A 19,575-nucleotide genomic window follows, 5' to 3' on the forward strand; every position below is an offset into this window, starting at 1 on the left:
GTATACATTCCTTCCTCACCAAAAAAAAAAGAATCACCATGCAAGTTACGTGGCAGAAGGAATGCCCAATCTCGATAGAGGTGTGGTGGTGAATGTTATTGCATTTGTATATATATATAAGAAACGTGCAGCCCGACATCCAGAAGAAGAAGAAGGAGAAGGAAATCTTGGTTTTGACAGCTTTTTTTTAAATTTCAATTTAAAAAAAAAGCTTTCAAAACCAAGATTTCCTTCTTCTTCTGCCTTCTATATATATATATATGTCAGGCTGAACGTTTCTTGTGCGACAAGCTCACGTGTACAAATCGTCGATTATGGTGAAAACGATGTGATTGGTGCCTTCTCGCCTGAAGTCCTGTTGTAATGTTGTCTGCATGTTGGAAATACAAATGCGGTTGGCGGGATCTTCTGTAACCATAGGAATCAATACCTCCGCTTAAAGGAGCTCCTCCCGAGATGCTGATAGCTTTAATTTGGACTGAATCATTTATTACGCGCGAATACTTTCTGTTCAACATACTTTGGGAACGTTACCGACCGCACATGCTTTCCTCTTCCAAAGAGTTCAGGGGGTGGGGCTGTTTAGTAAAGACGAAAATGACAAAACATATTTATTTTATTGACCATCGTCACATCCTCACATGTGTCCCTACAAATTACATCAATCCGAAAGCTACGTGAATCTAAATTTTCAAAACAATTTAATCAATCTTATATCTAATGTGTATGCCATATTGTGCAATCTTGTCACACCTACCATTTTTCTTGCAATTTTAGCATGAAAGTTCACCTGTGTTGGTGAATGACATTATGGATAAACTAATAATAAACTTCAACTAACCAACACAACAACTAATTTGGGACTTACCCCGTTGTTGACGGAATGGACCGGTCTACTTTAGCTTCCGGAACGTGACGTCAGAGACGCGTGACCATAGCAGAGGGTCATAAATGCCAGATAGCCTGTGTCGCCCCCGTCTCTAGTTAGCGATGGGCGGTGGGCGCGGATGTAAACAAGCTCGTTCACTCCTATGGGAAAGAATTCCGGCTCAGAATCAAGGATCTTAACGTTCCGAAAGCTACAGTAGACGGGTCCATTTTGTCAGCCGACAATTTGTGGTAAGTCTCAACTTATTTGTAGTGTTGGTTAGTTAGAATTTAGTTTATCCATAACAATCATTAATATTCCTTCCTACTTTGCACGTCTCCTGATGACCTCGGCGCCTTAACACAAAACATTTTCTCAGGGTAAACGGATCACATTCCCTGGTCGATGAGGCGTGTATAGATCGTAATGTTTTGTTGCCACCAGTAAATCCACAATGTTTATTTATGAGCTGATATCGCACGAAGGAAGAATACATAATAACATACCGAGAACTGCAGAAGTTTAACTGGTAAAAGGCTTCAAAATCCATGTTTAAGGAAACCTAGTAATCGATGCGTTGAAGAACCTCTTTATTCCAGTAACGTTTATTCTAACAAGGTAACTTTATAAATTTACAAAGCGTTGCATACCATCCCAGAACGACGAGTGAGGTTTATTCTAACAAGGTAACTTTATGAAAAAACAAGGCGTTGAATACCCTCTTCATCACAGAACGACGAGCGAGATTTGTTTTAACAACTTGAAGGTAACTTTATGAAATACCCTACACGGTGGACGCGTGGCTAATTAGTCCATTTATCATGCGACACTCGTGTCCACAGGCACCGCAAGTCGGGAGGCCTACAGCCTACAGAAGAGTGCACACGAAAGCGATTCATCTTCCAGCATCGATGGCTAATGGAGCAATCAATGTTTCGGAGAAAACTTAAGCCAGTCTTGCACAATTGACCGGGCGTGTCTTCATCGTGTCTATCTCCTTCCTCGTCTCCTGCACCGCGGAGTCCCGCCTTTTGAAATATGGATCAAACCCCAGGATTAGCCAAGAGAGGTTACGAGCCCTAACCAGTCAACCAGGAGAGAAAGGTGATCCACCTCTCAAGTAATTGGCGGCTTCTGCTAAGCCATGGAAGCTTTTTTTGCTCATGCATAAAGACCAGGGTTTGCTCGCATTTAACTGCAGCTCAGTAGAGGTGCCAATCATGCGTATGCGTTTCTGATGAAAAGGGATGCTAGCTTGGCATTTGGAAGTTGTTGCTTTTTAAGTTTTGAATATCGATTAAGTCTCTGTAACTTTGCTGTATAATGCATTGCAAATGCACTGGCTAAATCGCTTACATTTCAAGGATTAGAATTTGACCTGTGGAACGAAACTACGATTAAGGTATTACCAGAGTCAAACCATTTTTCTTTATCTTCGATGTCATCCCTAGCAGGCTTATTTCAATATTAAACACACAGTGGTTAGATCATAATCTATGCAATATAAAAAAAATAAAACAGTGAGTTGATTTATCTCTTCAAAACATGAGAGGCAATCAGCTTTTGTAAGTTTCCAAGACGAATGTCAAGGTCGCAGCGGAACTACAGGGGAGTTTTTGTCAAAATATTCCAATGACCATAGTATGCACGTATCTTTGGTAGGGATGTACATAATGACGTGCAAACTATGCACATTAGGACTTGATTTGCATATTTAATGAGGGAAGTCTATATTTATCACTGTTTTCCATTATCATTACTCAAATACATGTATATGTAACATGTAGTTTGCGGCAAGTGGAAGATTAGACGATACCTAATAAGTCCCTAATTTGCATAATCAATGAAATTTGTCATAATTCGTCTTAGTACATTTAGTAAATGATTGGATTGTCAACATTGTGACCTGTGTAAGTTAGTCAAAGGTGCACATAACCAAGAATAGATCATGCAGATGTTAAAATCATTAACATCTGCATAATCAGAATATTTCATGAAGATATGAGGTCTCCGATCTCTTATTGTTGGTTAAACAAGCTTGTAGAAAACGTCCCAACCACAAAAGAAATTCCTGGCTCCGAATTCCGAGCAGGAGTCATCCAGAGGCCAAGGGTCTGGTGTTTAAATGGAGTGTGTGAGGCGCCACCTACCTCAGAGATCAGCAACGTTACTGAACTGAAAAGTAGGTCGGTGTTCATCATTTTCGGATAGATAAAAAAAAGTTTTCAGTATGCATTTTGTGTTCTTCTTTTCCTATTTTTTGGAGGCAGCAACGCAATCCAAGGCTTATAGAAAATGGTGGCAACCATCCAAATGTCTACTTGTGGGTATACCAACAGTTGTTAATTCGAGTCACAAAGGCAACGTTCATGAAATTTATAGTGATCCCTCCCCCCGGCCTGTGCAGCGAGCTATACAGCTCTGATCCCCTGACGGTAACGTTAATGTACCCTAATACCGACGGGGTCTTCACCTCACGAGGGAGCGTCTTATTACACAGACTCCCAGGACGCCCATACGTGCCCACAGCCGGCTGACAATACGCCGTTATTAAGAATGCATGGTCGTCAATTTTTCATCCCTGTGCCTCATGCGTGGAGATGCCAGGATCGTTGTGCAGGCTGGGGCACCTTTTCGGAACCGTTTATTCTATAACGTTAACTGAAGAAGGAAATATCAACAAGCTTCTGGCACTTGAAATTACGGTGCCATGCCTCTTTTTACACAAAAGCGCTTTAGTTTTAACCTGGTATTTTTTTAAATCATAAGAGGGCCACCTAGGTGTTAACCTGAAAGTTTAGCTGTGTTGGATGGAGTACTTTTGGTTAAGAGTTGAACTGTAATTTCCAAAACATACCCCAAAAAAGTTGCAGGAAGTTAATGTTCAGACAAGTTCATATAGAGTCACCTGGACGCTCCGTCTCACTGGACCAAGTGAGAATGTTGGACACAGACTTTTTTAAAGGAATTCAAGAAGCCATCTACTAATCTCCAGTCAGAGTTACTGACGGCATAAGATACTAGTAGTATTAAAGCTGGCCAAGGAGTGGTCATCTGACTCCCTTTGGCTGACTGTACTCCTTGGTCAGCTTTAATACTATCTCATGCTGCCGGTAAAACTGCCTTGAGATTAGCAATCTACATCATGGCTTTACAACCACCTCTCAACAGAGATTGGAGGCGCCATAGTCATACAACTTCTGCAACTCATGATCAACTCAATTGTCCATCGAGTCACGTGTTCTATCTACATAACGTGACGTCATGGAAGCAGTGGATTGAGAATTTTTGACCATGATGACTGGAGTTGGACAGTCGGACATTTTGATGATTGTGTTGATAATTGCAGTTGAACTCTGGCCCAGAGCCAGTCTGTTGTCCGTGCTGCAATATTTTGCAGATGGCAAGGCAGGATGATGAATGCTGCTGATGCAATATCAACTGGTTAAGACAGACCGATAAATCTTATGCTGTCATAAAATTATATCATAAACCATCCAAGCGACCATTGGAGCCGCCACCATCGACACCTTTGTGTCAAGGGCTTCCAAACATTCCAAGACATTTTACGCTGGTGACCTTGCCCTTTCTCGTTACAAGTGTCTGAATGATCAGCAGGATGATAGTGGTCACTTCAAACGGAAGAGGAGGAGCACGATCCATGGTCCTCACTTCAAAGCGAATTAAAGCTCTACGATGGTTCTAGATACACGACCGCACACATTTAGACGTAGAATTATTATACGTCATTTCTATAAAAAGACAGGTCACCCTGTCCCGTCCACTTCCGATCGTTCTGTTGCACGAGTTCATCTGGAACTCCGCGGTCGAAACCCCGGACTTGAAGTTGACGTATTGCAATAGCAGCCAACGATGGCGATATCATCGCTTCTGGTGCCAATAAAATGGACATCTGATATGGAACAAAATAGTGGACAATCTGGGGCCACCATAGATTGTGTTGAGTGCGAGGAGCCGGGCTGACAGCGCCTGTCCTGTTCATTAACCTGCCCACCCACCCGAATGAGATGAATGCGCCCCTTGCGGCGGTAATACTCCCGTTTATTTTCCGGCTTGACTTTTTGATAGGTATACAAAGGATTGGTCAAGAATCATCCTTCTGGCAAGAATATAGCAAAAGAACACAACAAAATAGGCTAAGACGTAGAAATTTAAAGTGAACCTTATTAAAGATCTACTTACAAGTCACTACAGGATGACAAGCGCGAATAAATACATTGACAGGTATACAAGGGATTCGTCAAGAATTATTCTTCTGGCAAAAATATAGCAGAGAGACACAGCAAATACCGTAACATACGTAAGGTCAACTGCAAGCTAAGAAATAGAAAATTAAGATAAACCTTATTAGATATCTACTTACAAGTCATTACAGGATAACAAACGTATAACGGAAAAGAATTGGTCAAGAATCATCCTTCTGGCAAGAATATAGCAGAGAGACACAAAAAAACGCGGTGACTTTCGTACGGTTAGCTTATCAAAAATCTACTAACTTGAAGTCAGTAAAGGATGACAAACGCGAATCTGTAATACATGTATCTTGAAAGGTATACAAAGGATTAGTCGAAAATCATCCTTCTGGCCAGAATATAGCGATATATAAGAGAGACAACAAAAAATACGGTGACATTCGCTCGGTCAACTACAGGATAGAAATTTGAAATAAACCTTAATAACAATCTACGTACAAGTCAATGCAGGATAACAACGTGAATCTCTGATATCTTGATAGGCATACAAAGGATTGGTCACGAATTATTCTTCTGGTGTGAATATGACAGAGTCGCAACAAGAAGTACAGTGACTTTCGCACCGTCAACTATAAACTATGAAATATAAATCTAAGATAAAAGTTCTACTAATTATAACTTAACAATACAGTATAATCATGCGAATCTCTAATATCTTGACTCAATCAGGGGAGCTGAATATCAGTTTTCTTATATTTATAATGAAACAAATTTTCCGTATCTAACCATTTTTGTATTGTGAGAGATTTGAAATCTTAAGATATATTCAAATCTGCTTGTGGTATCAAGCCTCTTGAAGTCTCTTGTTGTACTTAAAACAATGAAATGTGGATAGCTTATTACGTAAGACATTCTGTATAAACTCTAGAGCATTCCAACCACAAGATGAAATGCAGCAGGAATCTTTGATGTCTGACACCAACGTCATACATCACGTGTGTGTGTGTTTATCATGACAGGACCGTGACGTCACAGCTAACGAGATTACCGGTTTGTACATAGAAATATTGGGCTATGTCTGTCTGTCTAGTAAACGTATTGCCTCCAGTTGTACATTACATGAAACCAACGTTTATAGTTTACTACCGAAGCAATCATCAAATAGCCTAGCCCGTCTTTATGGAATTTCCGTAAATCACCCAAGGTGTATTTTTGTTTCAGAATGTCGGCAATTTACGGTCCGCTGGGAGAGACGAAGAGCTCAGTCCATCTCCGCAGATATCACACTTGATGTGATGAAACCAATATATTTGTAGGATATTGGAGAAAGATAATCCCGCGAGCGCAAAATGCCAATAAGAACCGCTACATGAAGCATTGTAATATAGTAAAAAAATCTCCATGGATAATTGAATCATAAATCTGGAAAGTACTAAAAGTTGTTCGATACTGCAGACGACGAGAAAATTACTGTCCCTGTTTTGCAAGCTCGCAAATCCATCGTCGACATTGATTGATAAAATGATGATACGGCCCAGGCCAAACGCGTGTGAAGAGGAGTGAATATGTATGTACATTCTCATGAGTCTCTAGAGCTCGTCCTCATATCATAGGTTAGATAAAGTTCAGTTATTTGTTTTTAATTGATATATATAGCTAATGTAACTTGAAACGTTTTGATGGTCATTTTATTTCGCATTTATGACGCTACGCAATGCGTTCAAAATTCAGGCTGAATCATTATATTGTGATGAGACGGCACTGTACCTCTGCAGACTGGCAGAGAAAGGCTGGCATGGTCGTCGTGGGTGACAAAATTCAATTTCATCCGTCCCCCCAGGGTCAACAAACGACATACCCCATTACTCAATGGGAAGTCCGAACCACATGTTCAGCGGATCGACTTGCGATGTTCCCGATAGATTGGAAGAGCTGGAGGTCCAATCTCCGCAGTTTGCGAGTCTGGTTGGAAACTTTTCGGCGCCGCTCGCTACAGGCAACGATGTCACAACGACAATTTTACTTACCCCTGGAATGAATTGGGCTTTCAAATAATATCATACTTCCCTAACTGTGATTGCACATTAGCTAGTGCTGGCCCGCAGCTCAGCTCAGCGCTTCATCTAAAATTCGTGGCAAAACCAAGGCAAAACTGGCGCCGCTCGATACAACGATGTCGCAACGAAAGGGAATTGGGCTCTCAAATCATATCATACTTCCCCTGCTGTGATTGCACCTTAGCTAGTACCTGCAGCTCTGCTCTTCATCTAAAAACCCTGGCAATTTGTACCGCACAGGCGCCACTTACCAGACTCTTGATCATGCCCGAGCGTCGATAGTCTCGTGATGTTCAAATCGTTACCCCCAAGAAATAAAGAAATACGACATTTCCTATGGTCGATATCAGTAACGAAATTATTTTGATATATATGTCCTGATTACTTTGTACCTTAGTGGCAAGCCGCAATTAAAAGTACTTCAAACCTATACCGGATTGACGCAGGTAAAGTGCAATCGTCAACAGTGTGAATACCCCACATAACTATTAACAAATGGAAATGAAACTTGAGGAATCTAGTGTACTTACTTTTTATGAGTATCCACATAGTGATGACGTGCAAATCTAAACGCCAATATACATGCTTATATCTATTCATCTAGCTATACACGTAACCATAAAAGAATTGGTGGAGCGAGGAGTTTGATTATACAGATCAATTTCTTAGGCTTTATAACTCCCGTCCTCGATTGCCTCCATCCCGATTGCCGGGAACAGCTGCAATGTTGCCGCGATCCCGTGGGGATTCAAGGTCACTATCGTCATTAGCCGAGGTATTAGAGCCAGGCTGGCGCGGCCATTGCCGTGGTTTATTACTACTGCTCCATACAGGTTCTAATGGACGAGCCCGAGCCCAGGCGGCGGCTGCACCAGCGGGACAGTTTCACTGGCCATCAGGACCTCCCGCGGCAGTTTGCCTTCATTACGTCTTTCAGCACGTCTGGTGTTAACGATGGGCGGCCATGCCCGGGAAAGATTGTTGGTTAATTTGCTAATGTAGAAGCCGTGTAAAGCCTTTTTTGTGGCTTCTAGAGGTTAATTCTGACGAGGCACTACAGCCATGTTTATCACTTATTACTGTGAGATTTGTCTAGGCGCCTTATCGCCAGGATCGTAAAGATACATTAACATACAGTTTCCACCCCTTCTTTACAACTCTATACAACAATAATAGTTGATTGCAAATTCTTGCCCGAGGGCTAATTGCAGGTAACATGAAAGGTGACAAACAAACAAAGTGTAGGATATGTCTATTCTAGTCAAACTTATTGGGTTCGACTTCTTTTCCTAAGGCAGTGGAAGACAAAGGTTCCCATCTTTTCCGTAATAAGTGGGTTCTGTAATGTTAGGAGGAGGGTTGTCACTATCTTATAATACAGTAATTTGTGTAGTACAGTCAAATCTGGTGACACAACAGGCCGCGGTATATAAAGATAAATAAACAAACCAATGCAAAAACTGGAAACACACAAACTTATATACTTACGTTTTTACTTAAAATAAAATAAGCACAGAATATGTTTTCGTGTCCAGCAAACTATGGTGCAGAGTATAGTTTTAAACTTCAAAATTTCAAAAAATTGTAAAAAAAAAATGATTGAAGGGAACATATGAATCATTTCCCTAATAGTTGTTTGTGAATATTGTTGATATATGAGTTGTCTCAGCGTCTGGCGGTAACCTGCCTATGCAAACTTCCTGTCTTTAGTGACCGGTCAGTGGTCGTCTTAGACAGGTTTGACTCTACATAGATATCGTTCAAAGTAACGAACGATAAACAGATTAATAGACATATAATAAGTAAACAACGAACAGTGTGTTGAAGATATTGATGATTTGCATGTTTTAAAGGCGGGGGAAAATAACAAACAAGTATCAGGATATATATAGTTGTTCACGTTTTTAGTAAACATCAAGTCAACATCTGCAGCTGCTCCAAAAACCCAGTGCAAACTGCAGTTCATTGGAGTGTGAATTGATATTCATCGCACGTGCAGCATTTATCGGAAGGGGGCATTGAAAATGCCCGACAAGTGCTAGCGGTAAACCCTTCATTTTATGCCAGAACTCCAGTGTCTGTATTGCGTGTAAGTCTGTGTGGCTGAGCTCTAAGGAAATGTTGCTGCAAAGACCTATCAGAAACAGGAGAGGATAAAGACCCGGGAGCTTACGGCACGCCAGCAGCTGGCCTTTGCGGTAGATATTTATGTAGTGATATTTCCTGCTTTATTTTGGTCGTGGTATCGGATCGTTTCCTTTGCCGCACACCCTCTTCCGCAGCTGCCAGCTGGGACAACCATCGGGGATGAGGGACATGTCTTGCGCACGCAAATGAGGAGCTTGTCCAGGAGGCAATTACCTGAAGTGAAGCTTTGCTGGCCCAAACGAGGAGGGGTATTTCTTGGGTAACCTCGCGGCGATTCGTCACCGCCACCCGGGACAGCTTCCGCCGCTACGGCCAGTCGGCTTCGGTACGCAGTGAGCTACTTGGCATCGCGGCGGAAAAGTCGCTAACCAGAATAGATATGGTAGAAGCAAACTCTTCTTCGGCCCTGTCTCTGTCGGCTACCTGGTGGAACGAGACGTCTTCGAACGGCACTTTGCGCGGTGGCTCTCATCAGGTCTACGTAACGTCGCTCTACCTCGCCGCCTACTGCGCCGTATTTCTCCTGAGCATGGTCGGTAATGTTGCCGTGGTAATCATGGTATTGAAAATATCGAAGAACGGAGGGACTCGAGCTTGTTGTTTCATTTTCAACCTGGTCATGTGCGACCTTTTAGTAGGGATATTCTGCGTACCTTTCACGCTGATACAGGACCTTTTGACGGGTAAGGACTGACTCTATTGTAATTATCATTACATTGACTGCTGGTATTTAGGAGAACCTTTTAGAATGATTCTGTATCCGATAGACAAAGCCAATGTGGCTGAAATATTGCCAGACGTTAGAACGATGTATAGGGCTCGATGCCGGTCCTAAAACGTACACGGAAATGCAATTTCCTGTGTGTCAGAGCGAGTGATCATCAGTGGACATGGAGCATCAACGGGCTTGCTTATCAGGCAATCCTTAGCTTACGTAATCAAGCCAGTATGCTGCTACTAAATGGGGATCCTATGGGCGTAGAGACATACTAAGAAATACATGATAAGGGTGACTGAAGTACAGGATAATCGGGTGTAATTGGGAAAATCTATGTAGTTTGAAGCAAGTTTGTTACTTTACATGATGAATTTATGTATACTGTTAAAGCTGAACCATGGGCCTAATCTAACGTGTCAACACAATCTGTCACCATCGGCGATATTTATACAGGTGCTTAGTTCATGTCCATACGCTCGCACCACTGGCACCAACTGCCGCAGCCCGGAACAGAATATGATATAATACGCTGGCTACCAATACTCATTAGAGCGTTGAAATTAGTTTTGCACACATTCATCAATTCGTTCTGTCACGTCCCACAGACGGCGGGCTGGCAGATCTGATGTGCAAGATGACGTCAACAGTCCAGGGCATCGCCGTCTGTTGTTCTGTGTTTACTCTAACAACCGTCGCCATCCTAAGGTAACCGACTCATTTTTTTTCAAATCTACGAGACAAATTATGACGTTAATTCGGGTAAATTTTGTTGGAATCCCTCTTGTGCGTAAGGAACTTTCCAATCATATTTTTGTGCTGTCAAATAACCTTAGAGTAATATTTTACGATGGCCCCAAAGGGCCCCCAGGGGATAGGTACCGTTTCAAATGTTCTAAATGAAAGGCGATGTTCAAGTTGGGTTTCTGGATCAGCTGGATGTAAGAAAAATGAGAATTGAAGTTTACGAAACGCCTAATTTTTTGCTAATAAGACGTACCGCTGTGTCCACGACGAAAAACGAAACCATGAGCATTAACGAGGGAGTAGACGTTGTCGTCTTAGTCAGATGCGCAATAACTCATCGAGATATCAATATTGATCTTCAATTTCTTGGGCAGATGTTTTCTTTTTCTTTTTTACATTTGTATTCTTTTAGACAATATGTATCATTGTCCTCTAGAGATGATGGTAACCCTCTGGTGTGTATATTGTATTAGATATCATATTTTATGTTCTTATAGATATTGTTAATAAGTTGATAACATTACCCCAGAACTGGATTCTCTCATGACAATGGAGGCGTCTCTTACAAGATCTTGATATAAGCCCCCCCCCCCTCCCGAACATTTAGTCTATTGTGATTTTTATTTCATGGTCGGAAGCGAGAGTCGATTTGTGTATTCCCATGAATTTGTATTCAATTGTTTATCTTTATGGCTCAGTATGCAATTAGCGCACCAGAGGAAACATCAAATCCATTTCTTTCCAATCTAAATATAATGATAACAAATCTATTTTACCAGGGCGCAGTCAAGCAATACTACTGCCAATCCCATCAAATAATATGTTCAGCAATAACATTCTGTGCAATATTCAAATGGAATTCAATTTCTACAACTTGATAAAAAACGGAGATTTACTTTTTGACATTTCAAGTGACATCCATCACTCTTCTTCAGCGTCGCTAAAAGAAGAGTGATGCTGAAGAAGAGTGGTAGGTGTCACTCGAAACGTCCGGAAGTAAATATCCGTTTTTAATCAACTGTAGAGATTGAATTATATTTGGATATTGTTTTCCTGGACGTCTAACCATCATAGATGTATTCTGTACAATGGTCTGAAAACCAACACCTCAAAGCATCTGAACAAGACACAGTGAAATCAAATCTCTAAGCGGCCAGTATATGTGGGCAGGCCCAAAGGCTGTCAGAAAGATTTAGGACCGCAGAAAAATTGCCGGATCTCTCTGCCAGTTGTCCTGTATCACCTGAAATATGAAGGTCTGCAAAGTTAATATCCAGCGGCTTTGCCACCTTTGACTTCTAGTGGGGCAATAAAGAAGGGCTCAAAGTGGAAGATGCCGGCCATAAACTTTCCTCAAGTCCATCATGGCCACCTCAGGTCGGTGGTGAAAAGGTCATAGCTTCAATTTCACACCTTAGGACCTTTGGTGCTTTGAAACTACACGCGCTGGCCTCAGGCCCTGTTGTAGCCTGACTTATTTGCTGTTAGGTGATTGGAGACACAAGACTGTTTTGTCTGATCAAAGCTGATTGGATTTTAAAGGGTTTTGTGGGTCAACGCCTGCCGGACACGTTTTCAGCTCTTTTCATTGTTCACAGGTTTATTGTATTTTAGAACTGAATGGTTGTTCTAATCTGCAACAGACAATATAAATGTTCAAATAACGTCTAATACAATGCCGAAGAGTTATGCCAAAAAGCAGTTACTCCAGCAACTGGATATGATTTTGGAAAACCATATCCAGTTGCTTGACTAACTGCCTTTTGGCATATCTTATTACCTGGATGTCTAATCTTCATCAACAAACACTGATGCGTACTATTGAAGGTTAGCTGTCATGCATTTTGTTCATTTTACCTTTTCCAAGAAAATTTTTCTATACCGTTTATCAGATGTCAAAATCAAGTCGCTGGTTTATTATGTTAACCATTCTGCTGACAACCTGATTTGGGTTTGGCGGATTGTTGAGTACAGGGCAGCGTAAAAAGATATCTGTATTCTGTGTAAAGACTACACGATTTTGACATGTCAGACCTCCATCAAATAAATAAGATAGACAAGGTAAACTACCTTAATTACGAACAGTAGAATTAAAAGTCCTTCTTGCCCAAATCTATATAAAATGCATAATACTGTCCGCCTCAAAATTACTAGAATAATACTGTCCGCCTCAAAATAATACTGTCCGCCTCAAAATTACTAGAATAGTTAGGGTTAGGGTTAGGGTTAGGGACCCTTCGTATGAATAATATTGTCATTATTATGTATCACTAAGGACAGACAGATGTATAAATATCACTTATTTTACCAAACAAACAAATAAACTTCTTGTAATGATACCCACTTAAAAAAGAATTTTCCAAAGAATTCTTCAAATCACTGTCGAATTTGCATGTTATGATTGGCATAATTTGCATCTTCTTATCTGCACCTAACCCACATACAAGCGAAATTATGAAAACTATCCATCTTTCCCATAACTATATGAGGACAGAGTGTAAAGGTCATTATTAAACCACTTCATATCCTCTGCAACTGAAGTGAAACCTTATGACATGAGGCCCACTGCGCTGTGATCGTGTCACGATCGACAGGAATTTGGCCAGTATTCAAGCGGCAAAAGGCCATGGTGATGTGACTTTGCCGATTCATTTTTCGTCAAACGGATTTTGCTGTTTTAGGGCAAGAATCGTGATATCGTGGTATAATGAGTACTCACTTATAAGGAATTCGAATATATCATAACCCCATAAAACATTTTACATATCAATTCATTAGTTAGGACAAACCTGTTCTTAAACTGGATCTCTTTTGCATATCAATTCACAGCTAGGATCTTTTAAACCCTATCCAACAAGATTTCTCATGGATCACTGACGAAAAACAGCGGATGTTGTCTGAAATGTCTGACCGTTTCCAAAATCATATCCAGTTGGTTGAGTAACTGCTTTTTGGCGTTTAACATTTTACATAGATCCTCGTGTTTCTTGTTTAATTGTAGCTCATTAATTATGCCTACATTAATCAAGCTTTGATTAGCATGTTTTCATTGGTCACTTCCTGCCTATACCGAGAACGTGGCTAGTACATGTGGAAATCATAAAGTCACAAACAGGCAGATAGACAATTCAAAAACAATACCTCCCTGTGGACTAATGGGCCCTTCCATTGACCCTATGACCTCTATCTTCTGACAGTTGTCACAAAAGATTGATACGTCACTAACTCGGAACGCCACTCCTCCTGTCAACTCCCCTACTCTGACCTATACTTTCTGTCACATTGCTGTGAAGATGACTAGCATATTGAACATGCATGAAAAGAAAACACAGACTAATAGTAACAGCACGGTAAAAAAACATTGGGACACTTATCAGGGCATTTTTTGCATATTCAATTATGCTAGAGAGGATACAGCCAGAAATTAGATTTAGAATTAGAAAAAAAATCACGAAGGTAAAGGTTTGTTGAATTTTTTTTCTCGGTGGGTACCGCAGCCTTCGCCTTCATGCATGACTTCGTATGAAGACATCGCATTTCATACAGAAATTGTGTTCTGTTGCAATACTAATGGAAGTTGCTAAATATGGATATTGACCTTCTCAAAACCTATCCATGTACTAAATATCATCGCAGTCCATATGCAGCCTGACCTCTCGAGTCAAGCTCACCAAAGTATGCAGTAACACAGAAAAATTAGTAAGAAGAATAGTGAGGAAGAACAATATCAATATTGATGTCCTGTTACTATGTTTCGATCTTTCCAAAATATAGTTTGGAAAGGAAACTATAACTACCGGTAATCCGCAGGTAACATTATCCAAGAGGAACAGAAATATTCAAAACAAGAGCTCAGAGACCCCATACCTCCATGGAATATGTAGCTATCTTGTCTCACAGATTATGAAATGATTTTGACTAAATCTATCGTTTTAAATGATTGTCTTCTCTATCAAAATTACATAGTGAGAAAGTCATTTTTGCAGAATTTCATCGTGAATTATGCACACGACTTGAAATTAACATAATCTATGCACACCTCCAACTGACTTACTTTGTCACAAGAAAGTAACTCCCTTCACTTAGGGATTATGACACTTTCGTATTAACTATGCGAATTGATGCTCATTTGTCTAAGTTGCATCTAATTTTGTACATCTCTAGTTATCCTATTTACCCTGCCCGAAAGATTTTAAGATTTTCAAAAAAGCCTCAGCAAGCAACAAGGAGGCCCAAACCTATATTTTTCTTTCTAAAATCGAAATCAACCAAAACAATCAACACCACAGCATTACCAGGCGAAAGACACATAAACTTTTTAAAGTTTATGTGTCTAAAAGTAGTGCCCCAGTACCAAAGAATAGTGACAAGGAGGCTTTGGTCATGCACCACCTATGACCTCCCCCATGTACTGTCCGTCCAATCGTTTGTAAGCTATGCTGGGCAAAAATGTCCGGAAACGCAGACAAAAACGCCAAAAACAATACCTCCATTTTCAATGAGGTAACAAGAGTTGAAATGACCATTTCATCTGCTAAGACAAGTTGGACTTCAGCCTTTTCAGCATCATATATCTGAATTGCTTGATATTTCGGCTCTGTTGAAAGCTTTCTGCGACCACCAGCAGTTTACAATGAAAACGTCGTCAGCATCGATGTACATAATCCATTTACAGCCAGGCTGCGGCAAAAAGTGTGGGTAATCTATGACTCTTTTGTTGCGACCGGACTTCGCTTGAATTCATATATTGAATGAATTCGCCTCGCAGCAGCGGCCTCGTATCAATCAAAAGTCCCAAATTATCGATTTTTTTTAGATCGCACCACCCACACCGTGTTTGGATAACAAAGAAAGTAATGTTACCTGTATTGGGCGATTGGGCTTCCGATTTTCTTTCAATTCATGCATCATCGTTATATATTCTTTAAACCGCAATTATTTTCTGATAGAGAAATTTGAGATACGACGTGCAACGATCAAGACATTCTCTTCCGTGCAATTCATGTTAACTTACATGGTTTCAGAGAAAGTAAGAATAACTAATCTAAGAATTAGTGATTAAGTCCAGTTATGTGAAATTGAGACGTTAATGATATTGAAATACATTGTTCGTTTATTTTTTTCACGATTTACTACACCATGGATGACAGCCATATCTTATTCCAGTCATGATTTTGCCATAGAACAAAGAGTTTGCCAATTTTGTACCTCATACATGGTAGAAGATGAAGTGCACTTCACTGTTGATTGCGACATGTATGTCAATGATAGAAATACTCTATTTAGTTATATAGAAAGTAGATTCCCTCATTTTAGACATATGAGTAGCACTGACAAGTTTATATTTCTCATGCGTTTTGACAAACCGACAATAGCTAAACCCATAACAGTCCTACATTTTCACCATTACTAAGAAGCGAGCAGAAGCCGAACTTTTGTGTTAGACTAGATTTGTGATACTTTATATCTTGACTTGTTGTGACCTGTACTTAGCTCGGTTGGGCAAAACTGTACAATAAAGGTCTTCATTCATTCATTCATATCTTCCAGGTATAGATGGAGGGACCATCAACAACAAATGGAGATATCAGGGACCACAGTTCTCGTCGTGTCAATCGCTATGTGGGTCGTGGCCGTTCTTTTCTCCTCACCCGAACTCGTGGTGCGAAGAACTATTCAACCCGACCCAGAAGTAGGAGGTAAACCAGCATGTGTCGATGTTTGGCCGTCATCGCAGCTGAAAATGGTCTACAAGGGTTTTCTGTTCGCATTGTGCTTTCTCGGACCATTTTTTGTCATCGGATACCTATGGGTGACTGTTGGAATTAAAACGTGCTGCGCATCCAGAGAGCCGCAACGAGATGTTGTCATCGAACGCAGCCACTCCCCGAGTGCCACTCCAACCAGACGAAAGGGAACCAAGTATTTCCGTATGATGAAAGTCATCGTCGCCATCTTCTGTTTTCTATGGCTGCCACTTTACGTTAGCTGGACCCTGGAAGCGTACGGCGACTATTCCTGGTTTCTGAAAGAAAAGGTAAAAGGTTATATTTATCCAATTGCCCTGTGGACTGCCTTTAGCAATAGCTTGATCAATCCGTTCATATGCGGGTACTACATCAAGAACGTGGGTAAAACGTGCAGGAAGAAGCCTCGGAGAAGTCGGCAGGCCCGGAAAAACTGGGAAAGTTCAATATCTTCCAACAACTCCAGCTCGGACGGAAAACTCGGGCATATTGAGCTGAATTCCGTATGCGGCTCGACGGAAAAGCCCGACGATGTTCGCGACCGGATCCTGGTGCTACCGACCGACAAAGATGTCAGCCTAGACCCGGTCATGCGGTTACCGACCGACTGCAGCACGGAACCGTTAACGCGAACAGAAGTGAAGGAGTGACTCCAAGGCAATTTTAACAAATGTAATATTCAATCTATTAGCTGATATACATATAATACAACAGGCGGTTGGAATGATAACAAAGAAAATTAAGCAACCGTACATCGAAGAAAGACAGCTTGCATAATCTTGCGTGTATACAATTAACAAGTTATATAATCAGCCTCGAGCCCGTACAATTGCAAAGGACAATTTGAGTAGAAGGATATGTACATAATTGTTAATAGCGTTAAGCAATGGGAATAAATAAACCAAACTTTAAATTACTTTGAATTCACCATCCTTTGCAACAAAAATTACTTCAACGACCTCCGTTTAATTGACAAATCGTTCTTGTCACATTCAATTGCCCGCGATGCATTTCTAAACGTCTTTCTGAATATAATTATAGCTTCCTGACCACCGTAACATGTAATTATCAAACATTCATGTACAGGGATATATGCATACTCCGAGCTCTTGATCAACTAAGAGAGAGCCTTGCCAAAAAAGCATTTACTCAGGCAACTGGATATGATTTTGGACACGGTCAGACGATTCAGATAACACCCGTTATCTTTCGTCAGTGACACTGAAGTCTGGGAGAAACTGGTCTTTCATACCATAACTATGAATGTAAACGAGCTGAAGACAATTTTGATGGTCCAATAGAAAACAAGGCAAGACAATGTCAAGCTGAAGACAATTTGGATTCGAATAAGAAACAACGGTAAGGCAAAGCTAAGACAAAATTGGTGAAAATGAGTCAATTAGCTCCTGTCGTTTTAGTTACCGGAGCTAATGTTTGTCGCGTGGGGAGAGGGCGCTATGTTTCAAGTGCCGAAAAGTTCCATGGAGAGAATGTTGATTATGTATCGATCTTCGTGGCCACATGTCGAAAGATATGGGCACGACAGCCCGTAACTCTTATCGGTCAAGTTATCTGAACCAGATGTGAAGACATCCTGCCGTCACTAATCATGCTTAGTCATGCACTGTCGTGCGCGCAAGACGTTAATGCCTCAGCAGCAAAGTCGTACCGACATATCGGCGCATTTTCTCAGCCTTGGAGAACTTGTGTTTGCCCCATCGATCGTGCATTCCCGGTGAGTATAGGTGTTCCATCTCGTGATGAGGAGAAAATTTATACTGTGGAGTTTATACTTTGTCAAGTCATCACCCGGCCATTGTTTAATACAATAAAGACTAAGATCTGTCACCATAAGAAATTTTTAGAAAACCTGGATGTAACGATGGTGCAAATCCAGTCATCTATCTTCGTTTCTGTCCCAAATGGTTAGACATTAATCCACCTCAGAGAATATCGACAAAAGTAACTGAAGACTGATGTACTGCTTATACGCTGCCAGCAAGACGACACCTGGACGGCACAACGCACTTGCCTGAAGCCTTAAAGAGTGCTTCTACATGTAAGGTCTCATAGCAGGGCGGTGTCACTCTTTCTGATGACTCCTCCCTTGAACTGTTCCAGACTCTTCTGCATGTAAGGTATATTCACAGTAAATGGATGTATTTGATTCATGCGTCACTCGATTTAACAAAAACGGTTTTATTTTTTTGTCTATGTCCTTATGTTTTGTTCATGTGAACCGTATATTTTACATGTAAAATGCAATAAAATGAAAAATAAAAATAAGAAACGGTAAGACATCGACTTAAGATTATTGCACCCCCCAACTATCAGGTAACCTAAAGGTCCACCAATAATATGGCTTGCCATTTATACCCCTGTCACATTTGACGAAAATCGGTCGGACGGCGATTCTGCGGCAATCGCCCGAGCCTCGCTTATCATAATAACGTTATTGCACAACAATTGTACAAGGTACAAAGTTATCCTTATATGTGACAGGAACGGTTTTCAGGTGAAAAATACACGCAACCCTCTGTCGATCTGAAATATGGCCGATCTTCCATTGATACGCCCGAAGTTCGTGGATAATGTGACAGGGGTATTAGGAAACCTACTACCAGACAAAAGTCATTTCAGCTGTGAAGGACATTTTCTAATGCCTGTTCTCCTTGGTATAGTTTTATATATGTTACCAGGCTATAGGATGAATGAAAATGACAAGTTGCTTTACCTACAGCCACATATTTTCAACGACCGACGTTTTGACGACCGGGCAGTAGATCACCTTAAATGTATTGCCCTGGAGAAGATGACAGACGGTCATCGGAACGCAAACTCTTGAAGATATGTGGTTGTAAATAATAATTTTGCTGTTCATTCATTCAAAACCTGGTAAAACTATTCACGAAGGCTGTTGCTAACTGTAAACCATGTCAGACATCTGCAAGCATCACTCGTATGAAGGCACGCCAGGAATGACATTTGATACAGCGATCCTGCGCTTCTTTTCCCCGCCATCATCGATACGTGTCGTCATGCGTATTTTATCACAGCATCTTCGACAGAGCCATTCCAA

At 40.9% G+C, this 19,575-nt stretch overlaps 1 protein-coding gene across 1 annotated transcript; it reads left to right on the top strand.

Moving 5' to 3' along the window:
- The first annotated feature begins 9,035 nt into the window (after nucleotides 1–9,035).
- On the top strand, nucleotides 9,036–18,226 carry LOC118412536 (neuropeptide FF receptor 2-like). The gene is made up of 3 exons (XM_035815448.1): nucleotides 9,036–9,970; nucleotides 10,611–10,710; nucleotides 16,300–18,226. The coding sequence occupies exons 1-3, from the start codon at nucleotides 9,667–9,669 to the stop codon at nucleotides 17,144–17,146; spliced, it is 1,251 nt and encodes a 416-aa protein (XP_035671341.1). The 5' UTR covers nucleotides 9,036–9,666; the 3' UTR covers nucleotides 17,147–18,226.
- The last annotated feature ends 1,349 nt before the right edge of the window (nucleotides 18,227–19,575 follow it).

Source organism: Branchiostoma floridae, chromosome 3 (genome assembly GCF_000003815.2).
Source record: "Branchiostoma floridae strain S238N-H82 chromosome 3, Bfl_VNyyK, whole genome shotgun sequence".
Lineage (NCBI taxonomy): Eukaryota > Metazoa > Chordata > Leptocardii > Amphioxiformes > Branchiostomatidae > Branchiostoma > Branchiostoma floridae.

Coding starts and splice junctions, on each gene's coding strand:
- LOC118412536 (XM_035815448.1), top strand. CDS start 9,667: ATGGTAGAAGCAAACTCTTCTTCGGCCCTGTCTCTGTCGGCTACCTGG. Junction 9,971..10,610: donor GATACAGGACCTTTTGACGG/GTAAGGACTGAC, acceptor CACGTCCCACAG/ACGGCGGGCTGGCAGATCTG. Junction 10,711..16,299: donor ACAACCGTCGCCATCCTAAG/GTAACCGACTCA, acceptor CATATCTTCCAG/GTATAGATGGAGGGACCATC.